The sequence below is a fragment of the Lathamus discolor genome, chromosome 2 (genome assembly GCF_037157495.1).
Source record: "Lathamus discolor isolate bLatDis1 chromosome 2, bLatDis1.hap1, whole genome shotgun sequence".
Classification (NCBI taxonomy): Eukaryota; Metazoa; Chordata; class Aves; order Psittaciformes; family Psittacidae; genus Lathamus; species Lathamus discolor.
Genome location: NC_088885.1, coordinates 109,659,580 through 109,677,134, shown reverse-complemented (window position 1 = coordinate 109,677,134; position 17,555 = coordinate 109,659,580). Strand labels below are relative to the sequence as shown.

Sequence of the window (17,555 nt, the reverse complement as noted above, 5' to 3'; positions counted from 1 at the left end):
CATATTTGGGAAAAGGAAGATTTGTGAGTAACTTCAGTATGACTTCTGTTAAATGAATGAACAGTGCAATGATAAAAGACATTCAGCAGTGAGATTCAACTGTGCACAAGATAAACTTCAAACAACCTATATAACCTCCAAAGTTGATAGAGCCCTGTGCTCAGTATGTAGCAGCAGCAAAAGATAAAGCCTAACATGCTGGATTTCATAAGAAATAGGTCAGGGAGTAATATCAAATACATATATATTGTAATCAGAGGCATAACCTTGCTTGGAATACTGCATGCAGCATAAGTCACCCTTGCTGAAAAATAGAATATTATAGAACTAAACAGACCTGAGAGAGAACCAAGGCAATGATCAAAAGCTGGAAATAATTCTTATAGGAAAAGAGATTGAAAAGAGTGAAAAATTTTAGCTCAGAAAGCAGACATGATGGAAGTATATAAAATAATGAATGGTACAGAGAAAGCAGGAAGTAAGAACTCGTTTTCATTGTGTCAAAACACAAGAGAATAGTCAATGAAATAAATACATAAGCAAAAAATCTAAAGATGTTTTTTTATGTAACTCACAACTCACCATGGTACTCTGCAACCGACTGCCATCACAGGGTTTTAATGCTATAGAGATATTAAACTTTTATATAAGTATAAAGAACACCGAGCTATCTCAGTAACAAGATTTGAAGTTATATTTAACTACTGCTCCAGTGCTTGTATTCAGCTATTTAAGATTTGGATGGGACATCTGAGGGATAGTATTACCTCACATCTGCCTTCTATAGCCTCTCCTCTTCCTCAGATGCATCTGAGACTAGTCAACATCATTGATAAGAACAGGTGAAGAATGGCTGTGACCCACAGTAGCAATTCCTGATTTTTCATGCATAGGACAGATTTTTTCACTGGAAAACTGGTTATTTGTTACACTGCTTTATTCTCTCTGCTGAAGGTATGACCTGCTTAATTTTCTGCATGCTGCTTAGTTTTGTTCTAAATATAAAGGAATAAATTTTCTCAGAATCATTTTAATGGCATTTGAGTGCTTCACAAATATCAATGAGTTTATTTTCATAATATCCTATGAAGTGCAGAGGGGGAAATATACTCTGCAGTTTATAAACAGCAAACTGGAACAAACAGTATAACAAACATCCACAAGCCTGAGATGCCTAGGTCTCAATTTTCCAGAGTACTTCCTTTAAGAATTTCTATGCTCAAAACATGGCTTTGGAGAAGTTAGTAATACTTAGGCAAACATAATCCCAACATATTAAAGCAAAGCACTTGTAAGAAATGTGAAATTAGTTGTGCACAATGTCATACATGGCAGCATGACAGGACAGAGAAACGTGCGCCCCACCACAGAACATTGATAAACCTATGATATGAACAATCATCAAGCAATTCAAAATCTAGCCCCTCCAGTTTTATTTCTCTCCCTTTTGAAATGCAGTTTTACAAATACTTAACAGCATGTCTATGCAGACAGGTTCCAGACAGAGCTGAACTTGCTCTGACTAAACCAATCTGTTCAAACCTGTTGGCACAGATGCATCTTGATGCATGTGTATACCACTACTTACTCAAGGAGCTGCACAAATACCAAAGTTGCTCAGTGAGCAGCATGAGCTGCTTGTGAGATATGACTATTAGTGCTGATGATGCAGCTCCAGCAGATTAGGTAATACTAAGAAACACAGCTTCACCAGCATGCCAAGGGAAAAGAAAAACTGTGGAAAGTTACGTATCATCTTCCATACCACCTATTTTTGCCTGCAAGCAACAGCCCATACCAACACCCACCACAACTTATGGGCCACCGTGTTACTGCATTCATTCTAAAAATCAAGTTGCTCTGTTCCTTAGATTTGAGATCAGTAAGATTCCTTGTCATACTTCAATAAAAATAACTAGACTACACACTTCAACCTGTTTTCTAGGGATTTTCACATACAGCAACAAATTGACTCCTTAAGGACTGTGTCTTCTCAGCTTTGAAGTCTGAACTTAGTTCAAGGTAGAGGTCACTGAAAACTCCACCATACCCAAACCCATGTGATACTCTGATTTTGGTCCAGAAGGAAAATTTCTGGATCTAATACTGTAAGCTATTATTAACTTGTAAGCGTTTTAAATGCCTAGGCTAAAGTTGAGCGTACTAAACCCAAGATATTTCCTAAGGAGCATCACCTGTGCTCTCTTTAGATGCAAACTTGTTTCAGGTGTGTTGAGGGCTTCACAAAATGGTGAAAGCCTCAGCACACCTGAGACAACTCAAACTGGTAAAGAAGGTTGCAGGGGTTTTCTTTCACCTGTCCTACACTTTTGCAAACCTTATCCACCTTACCACCTCAAACACATCAGTCTTCAAGCGACAAAGAATCTGTAGGCAGACCCGTGCTACTGTCCCAGGCAACAACTGCAAGGTGTGCTGCACAAGCAAGCCCACTTTCTGTCCTTCCCTCTGGTCTCAACTATGGACACACCCCTCCATACTCAAATCCATGAAGAATGCCGGTTCAAAAAAGCATCTCTGCGCATTTTGTGCCTGGGGAGCTACACTTGAACACACGCTGACCCACTGGCTGCTCCTCCTAGCTAAAAACCTGCCACCTGAAGTCAAAATCAATCTTACCGTCCTTTGAGAAAATTCCTAGGAACCCACATTCCAACAGAGCTAGAAAGGCTGTTTCTAACACTTTTAAAAGCGGGCTTGATCTCGGTATGAAAAGAAAACTTTTTTCCCTCTCATGAAAGTGACCTTGCCAAAGAGAAAACCAAACAAAAAGCCTCAACCCAAACAAACCTAAAAAACCAAACAAACAGGAAAAAAAAAGGCGGGGGTGGGGAGGGAGCTCGCTTCCCGGTCTGCCAGCAGTCCCTAGGACAACGAGCAGGCGTGAGGCAGCTGGGGCGGCGTGGAGAAAGGGAAATCTCTTCAACCCTTTCACGTGCTTTTTGTCAACTTCCCGTAATTACTTTTTCTTTTGCCGTGCCCGTGCCTGAACGCCCAACCTCCCCGCTGGAAGAGTCAGCCCTCGCAGCTGGGCACCCGGCTTTAAACAACAACAAGCCGGGGAAGAAACCCCCAGCGAAACACGGCGGCGTGCGCGCACACCCCCCCCACCCCTGAGTCACCGGTCCCTCAGAGACATGGCTCGCTTCTCGTCACGTTAAAAACACCCGCCCCTCAGCCAGCCTGTCCCTCGCAGCTGCATGGGCACGAACCCAACCGGACATAACCGAAGGAGCGAAGCCGGCAACGCGGCGGGAAGGTGGACCCTGAGCAGGGCGAGCGAGCGAGTGAGTGCGCGCCGCTGCCTCATCCCGCGGAGGGCGGTTGGCCGGCCCGTAACGGCCCAGCTCGCGCTGCCGCCGGCGGGCGGCCAGTGGAGCGCCGCGCCGTGAGTCAGTGTGCCCGGCACGGCAAGCGGCGGCCCCACACCGGGGCCTTGTCAACTGGCGTGACGCGCCAGCCCCCCCACGTTCCCCCTTCAGGCTGTAACAGCTGTTTTATCTCCAGCAAGGTCGCGGTAATTGCGGCACGTAAAAATAGTTACAAGGTACCGGAGGGGGAGGGGGCTGTTAAAATGCTGTTGCTTCCCCTTCGGCTGTGAATGCGCGTTTGTGTGGATACCCGCGCCGCCAGAGCGGGAGGGCGGGGGAAGGAACGAAGGAGGGAGCTCTGCACTGCCGTAGGGATTCATTATTTCATCAGCCGTTTGAAGCGTTTGCTTGCTTTCTCCCCCCCGCCGCCCCGAGCTCCTCCTCGCCCGCCAACGGCCCAGCACGTGGCGGTGTGGGAGCGATACAAACGCGTTTGTGGGGCACGGCGGTTTGTTTTGCTTTGCTTTCCACGCCGAAACCTTCCCGTGTCACGTCAGCCCAAAGCTCGGCACTTTGAAGTCCGAGCCGGCGCCGAAGGGTACCCCCCCCCCATATCTCCCCTTTGCTGGGCCGGGGGGCGGTGGGGAGCGACTCGCCGGCCCCGCGTTTCCCATCCCGGAGGAAAATAAACTGTTGCTGCAACGCTTGCTCGGCCCTCAGGGACGAGTCAGGATGGGAGGATGTTCGCTTTCACAGCTACGAGCGTGTGTCACAGCAACATCCACCGTACTGGGAGCTTGAGGGGAAGAAAAACAAGCTTTACGAACTGATGTATAAATAACCCCAGAAACGGGGCTCGCCTTCCCCGCGGGAGGGGCAGGCGACCGTCAGAAGGATGCGGCTCCTTCAGTGCCATCGGGGGATTGCGGGAGGGGGGGTGCGAAGCACCCGCCGCCAGGCCCCTCAGGGGGCACCGGGTAGGGGAGCTGGTGGGGCCCGCTGGTCGTTGGAAAGCTCCTTCTCCTGCGGTACCGTCCTCTTTCTTCTCTCTATTCAGGCGAAGGAGTGGGTGGTTCGTCCGGCAGCAACAGGAGGAGGCTAGTCAAGGGCAGCTGTCAAAATCTCCCTCCCCCGCCCCTTTCTCCTTCCAGTTTAATGATCAAACGTCTGCCTGGAAGAAAGGCGAGGGAGCGGGAGGCACGGAGCGCTCTTGTGTGTGCATGAGCAAGCGGGTACGTTCCCCCCCCGCCCCGGCCCGTCCCTCCCCTGCCGTCTGACAGAGCCACAGCAGCCCGGGAGGGGAGGAGAAAGGAGGAGGAGGCAACAGCGAGTGCCAGTGCAGCGCTCGGTTACTCTCCCGTACTCGCTGTGGGGAGGGAGGGGGAGGGCGGGCGCTGTGTACCTTTTCCTCCCGTGCCTTTCCTCACTTTAACAAGCCGGGGCCAATAGCCAGCAGAAGGGAACAAAGGGACGGGGGGAGGAAAGCCCACCCCGGCAGCGGCCGCATCAGAAACCCCCCGGGGAGGCAGAGCCCTGAGGCTCCTGGTGACAGCAGCGCGGCCCCGGACTGGGCGCCTGGCTACGCTGCGGTGTTTCTTCTTCTTTCTTCGTCGTCGTCTTTCTCCTCGTCCGTGCCGAGTTTAAAGGAGGAGCGGCGTCCGGCAAAGGGAGAGAAACTTGGGTCGGTGTGCGGAGTGCCCGGCGGTCCTCGTGATCAAGATGAAAAGTAAAAAAGGTAGCGGTGGTGCGGCGTGCTCGAAAGCCGGAGGCAGCAGGGTCTCTTGCGGGGACGGGTTTCGGGGGATGGAGGTGAAGGGGGTGGAGGGACTGTTGCCAAGCTGGACGGAGCCTATTTTCTCTCTCGCCCGTTTTCCCCTCAGTGGTACCCCCTGCCCCTGGCAGAGCTCCCGTGGAAGATGGCAGTGGATGCTTCGCTCCCAGACAAAACATGCGGGGCTGTTGTTTGGAGGCGGCCGCCTCTCCGCGCCGCTGGCTCCCTGTCAAAAACATGTTCAGCCGCCCGCCTTTTGCCTACGCGAAGTTTTGTTTTCGCTCCCTTCGCCGGTCCCCTTCTCTCCATTAAAACGCTTTCTGTCGCTTTTCTGCTCCGAGCCTGCCGTCCGGCAAGGGGGGAACGAAGGTGCGGGTCGTTTTTCCCAACTTGGTGTGAGGGAAGCGGTGCCGTCCGCAACTCCTAGCACCGGGACCTGTCGGTGCCCGGCAGCTCTTTGTTCGCGGCAGCGTGGGTATGGGGGCCGGTGGGGGGGCTCGGCCTGAGGGTACCAGACCCCATCCACCCCCTCGGCTGCGGTGTTTTCCTCGAAGTTACTGCCTTTTCATTCCTTTAAATGGAGAAAAGAGAAACAAAAAAGTACAGAAGTTTCGGCACAAGTAGGGTTAAAAGCAGAAAGACTTGTTTTTTCCTCACAAAGCCAAGGCTTTTTAAGTTTTCTTTGTGTTAATTTTCAATCAGGCAAACTTTACAGTTAAGAGGATTGTTGCTCATTACGCTTGTGGTGCTTTAAGTGTCTTTAAATTAGAGCTTGGCCACAAAGGCGCGGAACGTGCTTTCAGGTTTAACACATCTGCTCTGGCTGGAAAGAAGTTTGTAGCAACGGAGTGTCTCTTCAGTTGCCATTTGCCAGCCGGTTGTGTGGGACGAAGGGTGTTTTGTATTCGGAGACCATTAAATTACCCGAAGTGGAGGGTTAGGGGAAGCAGTGCGCATGTTCAGTACTCCAGAGTTGTTCTGTTTTTCCCCTACTACGCATTCCTGCGGCTCTATAGTAGAGTAGTCTCGCTCATTGTTAGTATCCTTAGAGCAATTAATGCATATGCAGTTCGTGAAATCATAGGGCTGGTGAAAACACGGTGTACTAGTATAGTTCGTAGACCCTCTTAAGAAGTTTTGGAAGCGCCATTCAGCTGAGAGGCGAGTACACAAAGGGAATTAAGCCACAAAGACGAAGTTTAAAGGAGCGGGTGGTACTGGTGCGAGCGGAGCTCCCGCAGGACAGGAGCCGGGCGCCTGTCCGGGATTGTAGCGTGGGGCTGCTGTGCCTGGAGACACGAACCGCAGGAGCTCCGGAGCACTCCACACGCCCGAGGCAGGCTGAGATTGTTAACCCTATTGCTAGCAGGGGGGTTTGGTTGGGATTTTACTAATTTTTTTCTTGGTTTCACTGAATTAATTTAGCCCAGTTATTTTTAGGACATTCCTATGCTCCCTATTTGCACAGCAGTGGTGAGCTGGTTTCCTGTCTGCTGTTGCTTCCATTGTTCAGACTTCTCTCCCCGAGGGCAGCTGCTGGTTGGTGAAATACCAAACTCTCCGCACTTTCAACTGTTGTTCTTACCAGCCCCCCTCCCCCCGCCGAAATAAATGCGTGCGAAAAACGCTGACGTAGTTTCTAGGTATGCATATGGAGGGCTTTGTGTGTGTATCTGTATGTGAGAGGGGGAGAGATCTGCTTTGAGGATTGCAAGTCCTGGGCTGAAACAATGGAAACAATGAAAGGTGACAGGCAGGAGGGAGAACTTTTGAGAGGGGCCATGGGCCTGGGGTTTGCGTGGCAGAAATTAAAAGGTGAGGAGACAAAGACCAAAACTTTTTAAAAGATGTTAGGGCTAGGGTGCCTTTGTTTTATTAAAGGTTGGGCTTGTAGTTATTTGTGACCTCCTGGCATTTGAGGCACATTCAAGAAGTTTCAAAGAGTGACTTTGTTAGAGCTTACACTCCTATAAAAGTCTCATTTCAAGGGGGAGGACGGGGGGGGGAAGGAAAAAATTAGTACTCAGCCAAATCTGTCCGTTTTAGAAGTGATAGAGCATAAGCTGTGAAATGCAGAGGACGACAAATAAGCTGGTTCCTCAATTTTGAAACTCGTTAAGAGGAAAAAGTTGCTTGGCTTTTTTTTTTTTTTTTTTTTTAATACTGCGGAAATTCCCTTTTGCATCCTTGTAGTTTTGTAGGTCTTGGTTACTTACGAGTAATTCTAAGCTAATTTATTTTTGTTGTTGGATTCTAAATTCACATTAAATTTTAGTTAGGTTTTTTGTTTGTGTGTTGGATTTTGTTACTGTTTGGGGGGTGTTTTTGTTGTGGGGCTTCTTTTTTTTTTTTTTTTTTTTGCTAACAGGCTGTGTATTAAAACCCTGAGGACTCTTCTGTGGATAGTTTCATTTACAAATAATAACGTGATAGCAATCATACTTGTTAATTAGCTGATTTAGAATACAGTCTCGCAAAGACACAGGCATGTGCTCAAGTTTATACATGTGAGGAATCTTACTGAACTTGGTTACAACAGGACTGGGGCCTTAGATGGGAACTGGTTTTGTTTATCTGTGCTTAAGAAATTCAGAGAACCCTAAGGGGGCGGGAGGTTTTCCATAGGTGATTTTTGTGCATCCACTCTTTGGAGGGCAGAGATTGTTCATTGTGGTATACTTTGTCCTGTTTTGAATAACAATTGGATTCTGCCACTTCCTCTGTGAAGCTCTTCCTCAACACAGTGGGATAATTGTTAGGGTTTTTTTCCTGATACTCTGCCTAAACTTTTTTTCATTTGCTTAACTTCTATTTCATATGTCTCAGCCTCTCCAAATACTTTGTCCTCCCCCTCAAAGTATTTCAGCATGTCATCTTAAGCAGCAGTAGATTATTTTGAAATCAGCTTTAGTCATCACTGTGTGCTACTTCTACTCGAGTTGTTTTAAGTTGTTAACGGTTGAGTGTTGAGCCTAGACTCGAGATCCTAGGTGTAATCTTCCCTGAGCTGATTACAGGAGGACCTGTAAAGGCTTTGGGCTGTGATACAATGCAGCAGCACATTCAATCATGTATATGACTTCAGCTGGGAAGCCAGGAGGATAAAGTAATTTATAAAGAAGGGATGCTGATCATGTAGTTCTTGGGTCATTAACAGCATGGACTACTCATGTGAGTGAGCAGGAATGGAGAACTGGGATTTTGTATTGTTTCTCAGACCTCTGCAAATTAACTTGTGGTGCTTAATTTAGTCCTGTAAAAGCAGTTTTTCTGTTTGTTTCCCCCAGAATGCATTTAATCAAAAATAACCTGGTGCTAGCCTGCTATTAAGACAAAATAAATTAGTAGGTCAGCTGGGGCTACACGTTGTGTCCACAAGCCTTTATTCTGGGTGTAAGTAACAGTAAGCCAATGGTCCAGTCGTGGAGCCTGGCCAGAAGCCTTTTCAGTTGGTCCCTGTTAAAACAGGAAACCAGCAGCAAATAGCCTGATTACTAACAAGACAGAAAAACAAAGCTGGGTTGTGATTAGCAGAAATGCTTTAATGAAAACGGAGCCTTGACAGCAACAACGTGGCTCCTGCTCCAGTAAAAAAAATATCAGCTGAGATAGTGTGAGATTTCTAGTCATGACTTCCTGTTGCTGCTTATTCTGTACCGCGCCAGAGAGATCTCCCGCAAGTTCAGAGGGCTGATGATCTATTTAAATGAGCTCATTTAAATGAGGAGAAGTTGTACTACACTGAGTTTCCTGCTTAGCCAAAACCTGCTTTGTGTCACTAACTTACTGTGTCAATTAATATAACACACTAACTGAGCAGGCCAAAGGGCAGGCTCTGCTGTTGACTCATTTCTTGCTAGGTAGGTTACAGTTAGACGGCAACTTTTACTTTAGCAAAAGATCTTGTTTGCAAAATAGAAAAACATTTTTACGCTGCAGGCATTCACAAAGTATTTTGCCACTTTTGAGTGAAAAAGAGCAACAGTTCTTGAAGTTGTGCCTGTCAGGTCAGTTTTCTCAAATCAGACAGATGTCTGTGGAGTCTTTCAGCTGTGGGCTAGATCTTGGAGAGGTTACTCCAGACAGGGTGGTGTGTGCCTGGAGGTTTTTTTTTGTTATGCTGCTTAAACATGGATCTCAAAGCTTTAGACACCCAACTTTCTCATAGGAGAAGCTTCTTTGGCTTCTCTTCCTTATTATTTCCAGCCCTTGCTGTTGGCCTCTCCCTGTTTTCCAAAGTCCTGACTTGCTGCCTATTATACTTAAAAACAAACAAAAAACCCAACCCACTGAAGTGCAGCAACACATACAGTTTCTGATGAACAAGCACACTGCACTTGAAAACATTGTCTGAACAGTGTAGGCTAGTTTTAGCTAGTTTTAAAGTTCAATTTAAAAGGGATGAGCTGCTTTGCAGAGCCATCTTGTTGTCTGTGCAGGATCTTTGTTCCAAGAAGTGGTTCGCATGGCTCCAGGAGCCCATTGTGCAAGGCATGTTCTCAGGTTAGGTTGCAAGCATGACAACGCTTTCTGTGAAGCTATGACAAATGCAAAGTGGTTTGCTCAGAATCATTTTAAAGTAAACTTGACATACTTTCTACATGAGTTAAAAACCTGTTTACATAATTCAGAGTTTATCTTGTGTTGGCTACTTAAATATTGTCCTATTGTTCCTGTTCCGTGACTGGATAATTTATGTAGCTAATCATCACTGGAAAAATTTGGTATGTCAGTTTGGTGTTTGTCGGTTACATAAATCAGCAGTTGGGAGAACGAAAACAATACTAAGTAAGTTACTGAAGTAACTATGCCAGACAAATTGCAGATTGATGATCCTGCTGGGAATGCTTGCCTATGAAAAATGTGCATTGAAATTTGGACAACTTAAACTGCATTTAAGGATGTTGGCACTATTCATAAATAGGGGAAGGAAAGAATAAGTCACCATGTCAGCTTTGGCTAAAATTTAGATGTGTGGGGGAGGGTCCTCCTCTGCTCCACTCCCCATCCCCCAAGTATTAAGTAAAGCTTGCACACTCACACCTTTGTGTTTTGGTTTGGTTTTTGAGTTTGGTTTTTTTTTGTGGGGGTTGTTTGGTTGTGGGTTTTGTTTGTTTGGTTTGTTTTTTTTTCCTTAAATGACATTAATTCCTTCTGTTTCTTTGCTTATGGATATAACTATAGCTTTATATAGTTTCATATTTTGATGGGCATGTTTCTTTTATTTTAGAGCTGACTTTGTTTCCTTAAACAGAATTTTTGAATTATGGGTGGGTTGCCGACATAAAACAATTACTTTTGACATTTAACTTGCTTTTACTGTTAAGGTATTTAGTTTTGATGTTATGAATGAGCAAGTTTCCTCTACCCCCACCCCCACCCCCAATCTAAGTTCAAAACACAGACTAAGGGCTTGTTTTCCTTACATAGTTTCTAGAAAGGGCTTCTGAAAACAAGTATAATTTCAATTGAAGTTAGTATTCTACTGTTTGAAAATGGGTGGTATCTTATTTGGGTTGACATACTGTTTGTCAGATTACTAACATTTCTGGTAAGCTTAACCTGGTGAGTATTTAAAGTGTGGTTTTCTTTGTATTGTGCAGTACTATTTGTATATCCTACCAAAGAAGTAGAACTGTAGTCTTCCTAGCTGTACTTTTGTTTGTCCTAATTTTATTTACATACCATAGCTTCATGTTACTAGTTGTGTGGTGTATATATAAAGGGATAATCGAATTCTGAAATCTGTTCTTTGCTTTGTGTTGAAGGAAAAAGGTATGCAGTCTTGTAAATCTGGAGCCTTTGTAGTAAGTGTAGCACAGAACACACATTTCCACAAATTAAAATGTCACATGAAAACTGTGAAGTTGAAAAAATAATCAGGATGCAAAATGGTACATTTAAAAGAAACAAACCAACCCACCCAAATATTAATTAGGTTAATCTCCCAGTAAACTGATGGACTCTTAAGCAACTGATTCTTTTCTTTGCCTACACTTTTTGTTTCCTTCCTAACTGAAAAATTCACTCTGGTAGGGGCAGGCACAATTTCCCCCTTTATTCTTTTCTTGTGCCATTAGTTTTTATTAGTATATTTTGAATGAGCTATAAATTTACAAAATCTTAAAGCTGTCTCTCCCAGGAGTGAAGCATCAGCATGTTAAGAAGAATTTAAATAACCCATTGCTTGAGTTGGGTGTTTCAGGTTGTTGCTTATTGACCTTTTGCCCAGCAACTGGATAGTTACCCTTTAAGAAGAGTGTTGGATGCATACCATAGCAAGCAAATTTGGACAATGTTGGTATTAGATAGAAGCTATCTGATAACATGCAGCAGATAAAAGGTTGCTAGGGGAACAAGAAAATGAGGGTTTGAAGAGAAGAATTCCTTTAGGAACAGAGCATTGGTGCTACTTTTTGTTCAACTGACAGAAAAGCTACAGCTTGTCAAGTTAACGCTACAGGACAAATCCTATATAGGAGGCTATACATACCATGATTCATAGTAAAGACAGTTAATGTAATAAAAATGTGTGAACCATAGAATGCTGGAGCTGAGTAGTTTACAGATGTAGACGGCTGATTGTTCTTGCCTTGTAATTGTAGGTGTAGTTGCAATATCAGGCAGTGAAACGGAGGATGATGACACTATGGATGTCCCATTGGATCTTTCCTCATCTGCTGGCTCAGGCAAACGGAGAAGACGTGGCAACCTGCCCAAGGAATCTGTGCAGATTCTTCGGGACTGGCTGTATGAGCACCGATACAATGCTTATCCTTCAGAGCAAGAAAAAGCCCTGTTGTCCCGGCAAACACACCTTTCCACACTACAGGTATTAAAAATAGTAGTACTGGCTTCAAAAGGGGTTGTTTTCTTCTTAATTTACCTGTGGTCTAGTCACTATTGCAAATGTTTACACTGCATGTGAGGTTTTCTTTCTTATCGTTACTCACTCTCATTCTGATGGCAATTCTAAGGAGAAACACAAATCAGTTGTGTGTTATGATGATCTTTTGTTTCCTGGGGATAAAATTACTTCTCTGGGAGAACAGACAGTCATGAATTTGAGTATGCATGCTAACTTGTGCAGAATTGGGCCCCAAAAGACACAAAGTGTATAAAGGTAATCTATTGTGAGAAGGTGGTTATTTACTTGTCAACAGAGGTTTTATGGTGATATATTCGCCACTTAACCTAGAACTCCTTACTACTGAAACTGCAACCTGAGGCTTGTTTCTGCAGAACATGTACATACATTATTACATGTCTGATGGCTTCCATTAACATTAGTGGAGCAACCTGTATGGAATAGAGCTACTCGAGTGTATTAGTATAGGTATGATGAGGCTTTTGTGTGGTTAGTTTGGATTCTCATCCTGGGATACCACTAACAGCTGCAGGGTCCCTTGGATGCATCATTCTTGCCTTCTGTGATCATCTTTGGTGGAATAGCTGTTGACAGTTGCTGCTTCCCACTTCTTGGGAAAGTGGTGCATGAAAACTTGTGTTGACCCTGGTTTGGTTTTGCAAGGTGCTAAATACAAATATGCTCCTGCTGAGTTCTGGGCTTTATTTTTCCAGATTAATTCTTTGGTACAAATTTTGTAATTGGCTATAAAGTAGGATTTTCTCAGTGTAACATCATAAAGAAAATTTCCTTTATGTAGTAAACAGAAAAAAAGACGTTAAACTATAAACTATCCTGTATTGCCCAGGAAACTGGTTTGATATTTAAACAAGGACAAACTTAAATGAGGTAATTCATGTTATGTCTGTCGACACAGTCAGTTGAACAAGGAAAATCAGTAACTGTTTGTGGGAGGAGAGACTCTCTTCAGAGAGAAAAGGTTTTCCTGTTGTTAATTAACCTAAGCATAGGGAACAATAGCCAATAGGTTAATGTGTGTGCAGAGTTAAAAGCTAAACCCTTTGGTTCAGGCTAGAAGTCTCCAGATGTCCCCAGGCTTTCTGTAACAGGAGTGGGGGAGCCGGCAGTAGAGCCGGGACAAGGGAAGAGCTTTTGCCAGGCATGTCAGAACTTGTCAGTAGGCCTCTCTTTTGTTCTGAAGTTAAGGAAACTGCTTGGAGGGATTCATTAATCTAATCCAACTATTCTAATGGCACATAGTTGGAAATGAATGAAGATAGAAATTAAGATGTCATTATATTCCCAGGTCTGCAACTGGTTTATCAATGCACGCCGCAGGCTTTTACCTGACATGCTGAGGAAGGATGGCAAAGACCCAAATCAGTTCACTATCTCACGGCGAGGGACCAAGCTCCCCGAGGGTGGCCTGGTAGAGTCTTCTATCAGCACAAAGAACTACATTCCCCTGCTGGAGGAGACTGCCTTCCTTCCCTCCGCAGCTCCGCTTGGCAAGACTCTGTCCTCTTCCAAGCCAGCTTCCCCAGGATCAGTCCTGGCTCGGCCGTCGGTGATTTGCCACACGACTGTGACTGCATTGAAAGATGCCCCTTTCCACTTTTGCCAGCCAGCTGATGTAGGCCAGACCACGGACCTGCAGCAGCCCCCCACCAACGGCTTCACAGACAACTCCCTCTCCTACCATGAGGACGCATCTAAACTGGGACCTGGTGCGAATGCACAAAGTGGGCTCTTTAACACTCCTCCTCCAACCCCACCAGACCTTAACCAGGATTTTAGCGGATTTCAGCTACTGGTGGATGTTGCACTCAAAAGGGCTGCAGAGATGGAGTTGCAGGCAAAACTTATGGCTTAAATCCCCTCTGTTCTCCTTCCCATTTTGTTTTTCCAGGCAGGGATCTAACAGCTGTGTGGTTATTGCCACCCACATGATATCAAAAGACTTCACAGCATTATTATTATTTTTTTTTATTAATCTTATTTGCACAAGGGATTGCTGAAATGAAGCTTCCTGTCACTGAGATGGTTTTCAGTGGAATATGGTCATTCCAAGAATTATAAACTTAAAGCTACTGTAGAAAGAAAGGATTGTGTGTTGGTTCTGTGTTTTTTTTTTTTTTGTTTTGTTTTTAATGTTTTCTTCATAGGTTTTTCATAATGTGAGATAGTTCCCAAGATCATGTGATTTGTTTTTTTCTTTCAGACTGTGCAATATCTAGTAATGATATAGAGTCTTCTTATCATTCCCACGTGGAACAGAATATACCGACATGCTGTTTAAAATAAATTTTCAATTTTTTTAACAATACGAACTTTGGATGATTATGCTTTTTTCCCATAATGTAATAAAATATTTTCTTTACAAATGGATGCCTACAGAGTATTTTGTTGAATATGAGCTTTGCAGAAAACACAGCTGTACTCTTAAATGGAAGTGAGAAGTATTTTTGAGCTCACACTGACTTTGGTTTAGAGAGCTGCACTAGCAGTTATTGTTAACCAGGTATTTAAAGGAATGCAGGAAAGTGGGCCAGAAGTACCTGAGTGCGTTCTACTGTGTTGAATTTTTTTTAAAGGGGCCAAAGGAAACTGTGTAGGCATAGCTCATGAAATTCCAAGGGAGATACCTTAGGCCTCTCTTAAGTTTTAATGTTTTGGTTCCTAGAAATACTTTAGGGTTGGGAGATGTGACAGCACATGGGGAAGTTCTCCTGAAGATTAAATGGGAAGGCCAAAAGGGGTTTGGAGCAAGCATCTTTGTGACACAGCTCCTTGACACCGCTAGTGACAGATTTTTAGGGGGCAGGGCAAGGGCTCCCACTTGCCTTGGACTAGCAACAACAAGGTTTTGACTCTAATTCTAGTAGACTGAAATAGAAGAGACTGTATTGAGTTGAAATCTGAGTTTTGGGAGTCAGGTCTTGGTGAGATACTTAAACGAGTGGCTGACAAAGATTTTGAAGAGATTCCTGTTGTTTTGGGATGTATTTTGGCTAAAGTTACCCTTCAGAAAAAGACTTGGCTATCAATATTATTACTAAGTAATGTGAAGACTTGCAGATCCCATCTCAACTTACTTGAATGTCAGTCACCTACCCTTATCCTTCCAACAACAGTGAAATAAGAGACCTCAAGGGGAAAAAATCAGTTCCGGCTAATCCTTAAAAACAAGCCAGTTGTCTGGGAGGCTGGGAGAGGGCTTTGTGGAGCAGGAGAGCTGACGAGTGTAAGGATATCATTACGAGTAGAAGGCTGCAATGCATACGCATTTTGTTTTGCTGCGGCCTTTTTATCTTTTTGTAATGTCTGGAAAGATTATGTGTTCTCTGGAGTACTCTGGAATTCTACTGAACTTCTGCCTTTCTTTAACCTTGGAAGTTTCAAATAAATGTTTATATTTGAAAAAATGAAGGCAAATAGTAAACACTGGTTTACTCATTATCTGTGTCAGCTTCAGTAACACAGTCATCCTAATCTGCTGTATGAATTGTCCTGGGTTCAGCTGGTTCAGTACCAGCTGTGTGGTTCTGAGTTGCCAGCTGGGCTTAAACCATGACAATGAATATAGATTTTTCTTTATATATGTACTTTGTATTGAAGTAAAGCTTGAAAAAACAATTTTTTAACATAGCCAGAGGTGGGTGTATACTTTGTCTTCAAAGATAGCATGTGAATCCAGAAAGAGCCTTGTGTCTTGTCTCTGGACACACTGTACTTTGTATGTCTAGTCTATTTTTCCTGGGATGCCTACGTATGGGTTTTTTAGTTTTTTGGTGGTGGTGGTTTGTTCGTTTTTTAATGGCTAATTTTATAATAAAATGGAAGTACACTTTGGTGAAAATCATGAAGTTGAGGGAAAAGTTGCTCAATAGACATCCTTTGTGGCATGGATGGTTGTTCTCAAAGCGTGCTAGGCACCCGAAGAAGAGTGACGTCTTTGGTGGTGAAGATTTGGAAGATGCTTCCTTGTCCACATGCAGGAAGGAACCTTATGGCAATGCTCCTTACACCCATGCCTCAAGCGCTGACAAGGAAAAACAACCTCATACAAATAAATGCATTCTTTGATTTAAGTGCTTTGACTTTCTTCTCCTCCCCTCCCATCCCCCCCCTTTTTTTTTTCCAAAGCAGGCTGCTCATGTGCTGTGACAGAGAAAAAGCGGGGGACTTGGATCACTAACGAGTGTGCTCAGAGATCTTCATTACTCTGCCCTCAAAAAATGTCAGCAAGTTTAAAACCCCAAACTTGAGCTCTGCTGGCTGAGCTGACCGTTTCTGTAATTCCACCAGAGCAGCTGCAGTACTGAAAATGAAAATAGGATGACTAAGAAAGCTGTTGCTATTCAGGTTAACAGTTGTCATTGAAAGTAAAAGCCTGTGGTCTCTGGGCTGTTTTCATTTACCAGTAAGCCATACAAAGTGGCATTAGTGTAACACCACCAAAGTCCTGGCTGTGTGATGAGCACTGCATTTCCATTTTGCTGACTGACTTACCCTGGGGACTTCACTTGTGACCAGTTTTGCTTGAGGTCTTTTTATTTTAATTATTATTTGTGTCAAGGTTACACCTAGAAGTTCAGCTGTAGTCACAAGCCAAACCCCTTTGGCTGAGTAGCACCTGACACACTGTAAAAGCTTTTCCTCACCCTGAGGTGTTATTTAACTTGGAGGAAGACAATTACTCATATTGAGTACCTACTAACGTAATATCAAAGCGGAGTTTCTGCTTTCCTGTAATGTAGCAGTGATAGTTTCAGTGCAGGTTATTGAAGTTTGCCTGAACCTGGCTCTTTCAGAGCAGCAACTTGAAGTTCCAGATAAAATTATCAAAGGTAGGTAGATGTAGGGCATGAGGTGGAGCTAGTACCCAGAATTGAGCAGGAGTCCTATTAACAAGCCAAAGGCTTCATGGGCTGGTCACTCATCCCTGGCAGGACAAAGGAAAAGTTTCTTTCTGGAAACTTGGTTTACCATGGCATAGAGAAAAAAAGAAAGGCAGTAGAAAGAAAGAATGAGACAAAATGGGCAGTTTTTCTGTTCCTGCAGCAACGATAAACCTAATTGAAAGGCAGCTGTGTCAAAACCTAACCTCTGACTGAAAACACACTCAGGCTGACTCTGAAAATGAAGGGAAGGCATTGCCGTGCGTTACTGAAGACCACGTGGCCAGCCAGGGCGTAAGTGAACGAAGAGGTATGACAAATCTATGCCAGGGAAAACAGCTCGCATGCAGACTTCATCAACCTTGTTTTCATGGCTTTTGTGTCTTGTAAACAAGTTGTGGCAGCTGCATGTGATAAATCTCTGCACAGAGCAAAAATAATTACAATAGGGAGGGAATCTTGGGACTAGCATCACTGCCTGTGTGCACGGGGGGGGGGGGGGGGGGTCAGGGAGTCTCTCTGCCTATTTGGGGGGGTTGGCTGTGGTATCCCACATGTCTCCCAGCTTCTGCCAAGAGGTCAGTATACACGTCTATAAAACCATTGAAGCTGTAACAGCTGGCCTCATGTACTATGGGGGAGGGAAGGGACACCCACAGAGCACGAAGCTGGGATAACTCAAA

General features: G+C 44.4%; 1 protein-coding gene across 3 annotated transcripts; it reads left to right on the top strand.

Annotated features, from left to right (window-relative positions):
* The first annotated feature begins 3,028 nt into the window (after positions 1-3,028).
* Positions 3,029-14,355, top strand: TGIF1 (TGFB induced factor homeobox 1). 3 transcript variants are annotated; one of them, XM_065668053.1, is made up of 4 exons: positions 3,029-3,308; positions 4,390-5,067; positions 11,709-11,935; positions 13,278-14,355. In XM_065668053.1, the coding sequence occupies exons 2-4, from the start codon at positions 5,052-5,054 to the stop codon at positions 13,842-13,844; spliced, it is 810 nt and encodes a 269-aa protein (XP_065524125.1). In that variant the 5' UTR covers positions 3,029-3,308; positions 4,390-5,051; the 3' UTR covers positions 13,845-14,355. The 3 variants fall into 3 exon arrangements, with proteins under 3 accessions (XP_065524125.1, XP_065524126.1, XP_065524124.1); XM_065668054.1 differs by lacking the exon at positions 4,390-5,067; XM_065668052.1 differs by lacking the exons at positions 3,029-3,308; positions 4,390-5,067 and adding an exon at positions 6,740-6,918.
* The last annotated feature ends 3,200 nt before the right edge of the window (positions 14,356-17,555 follow it).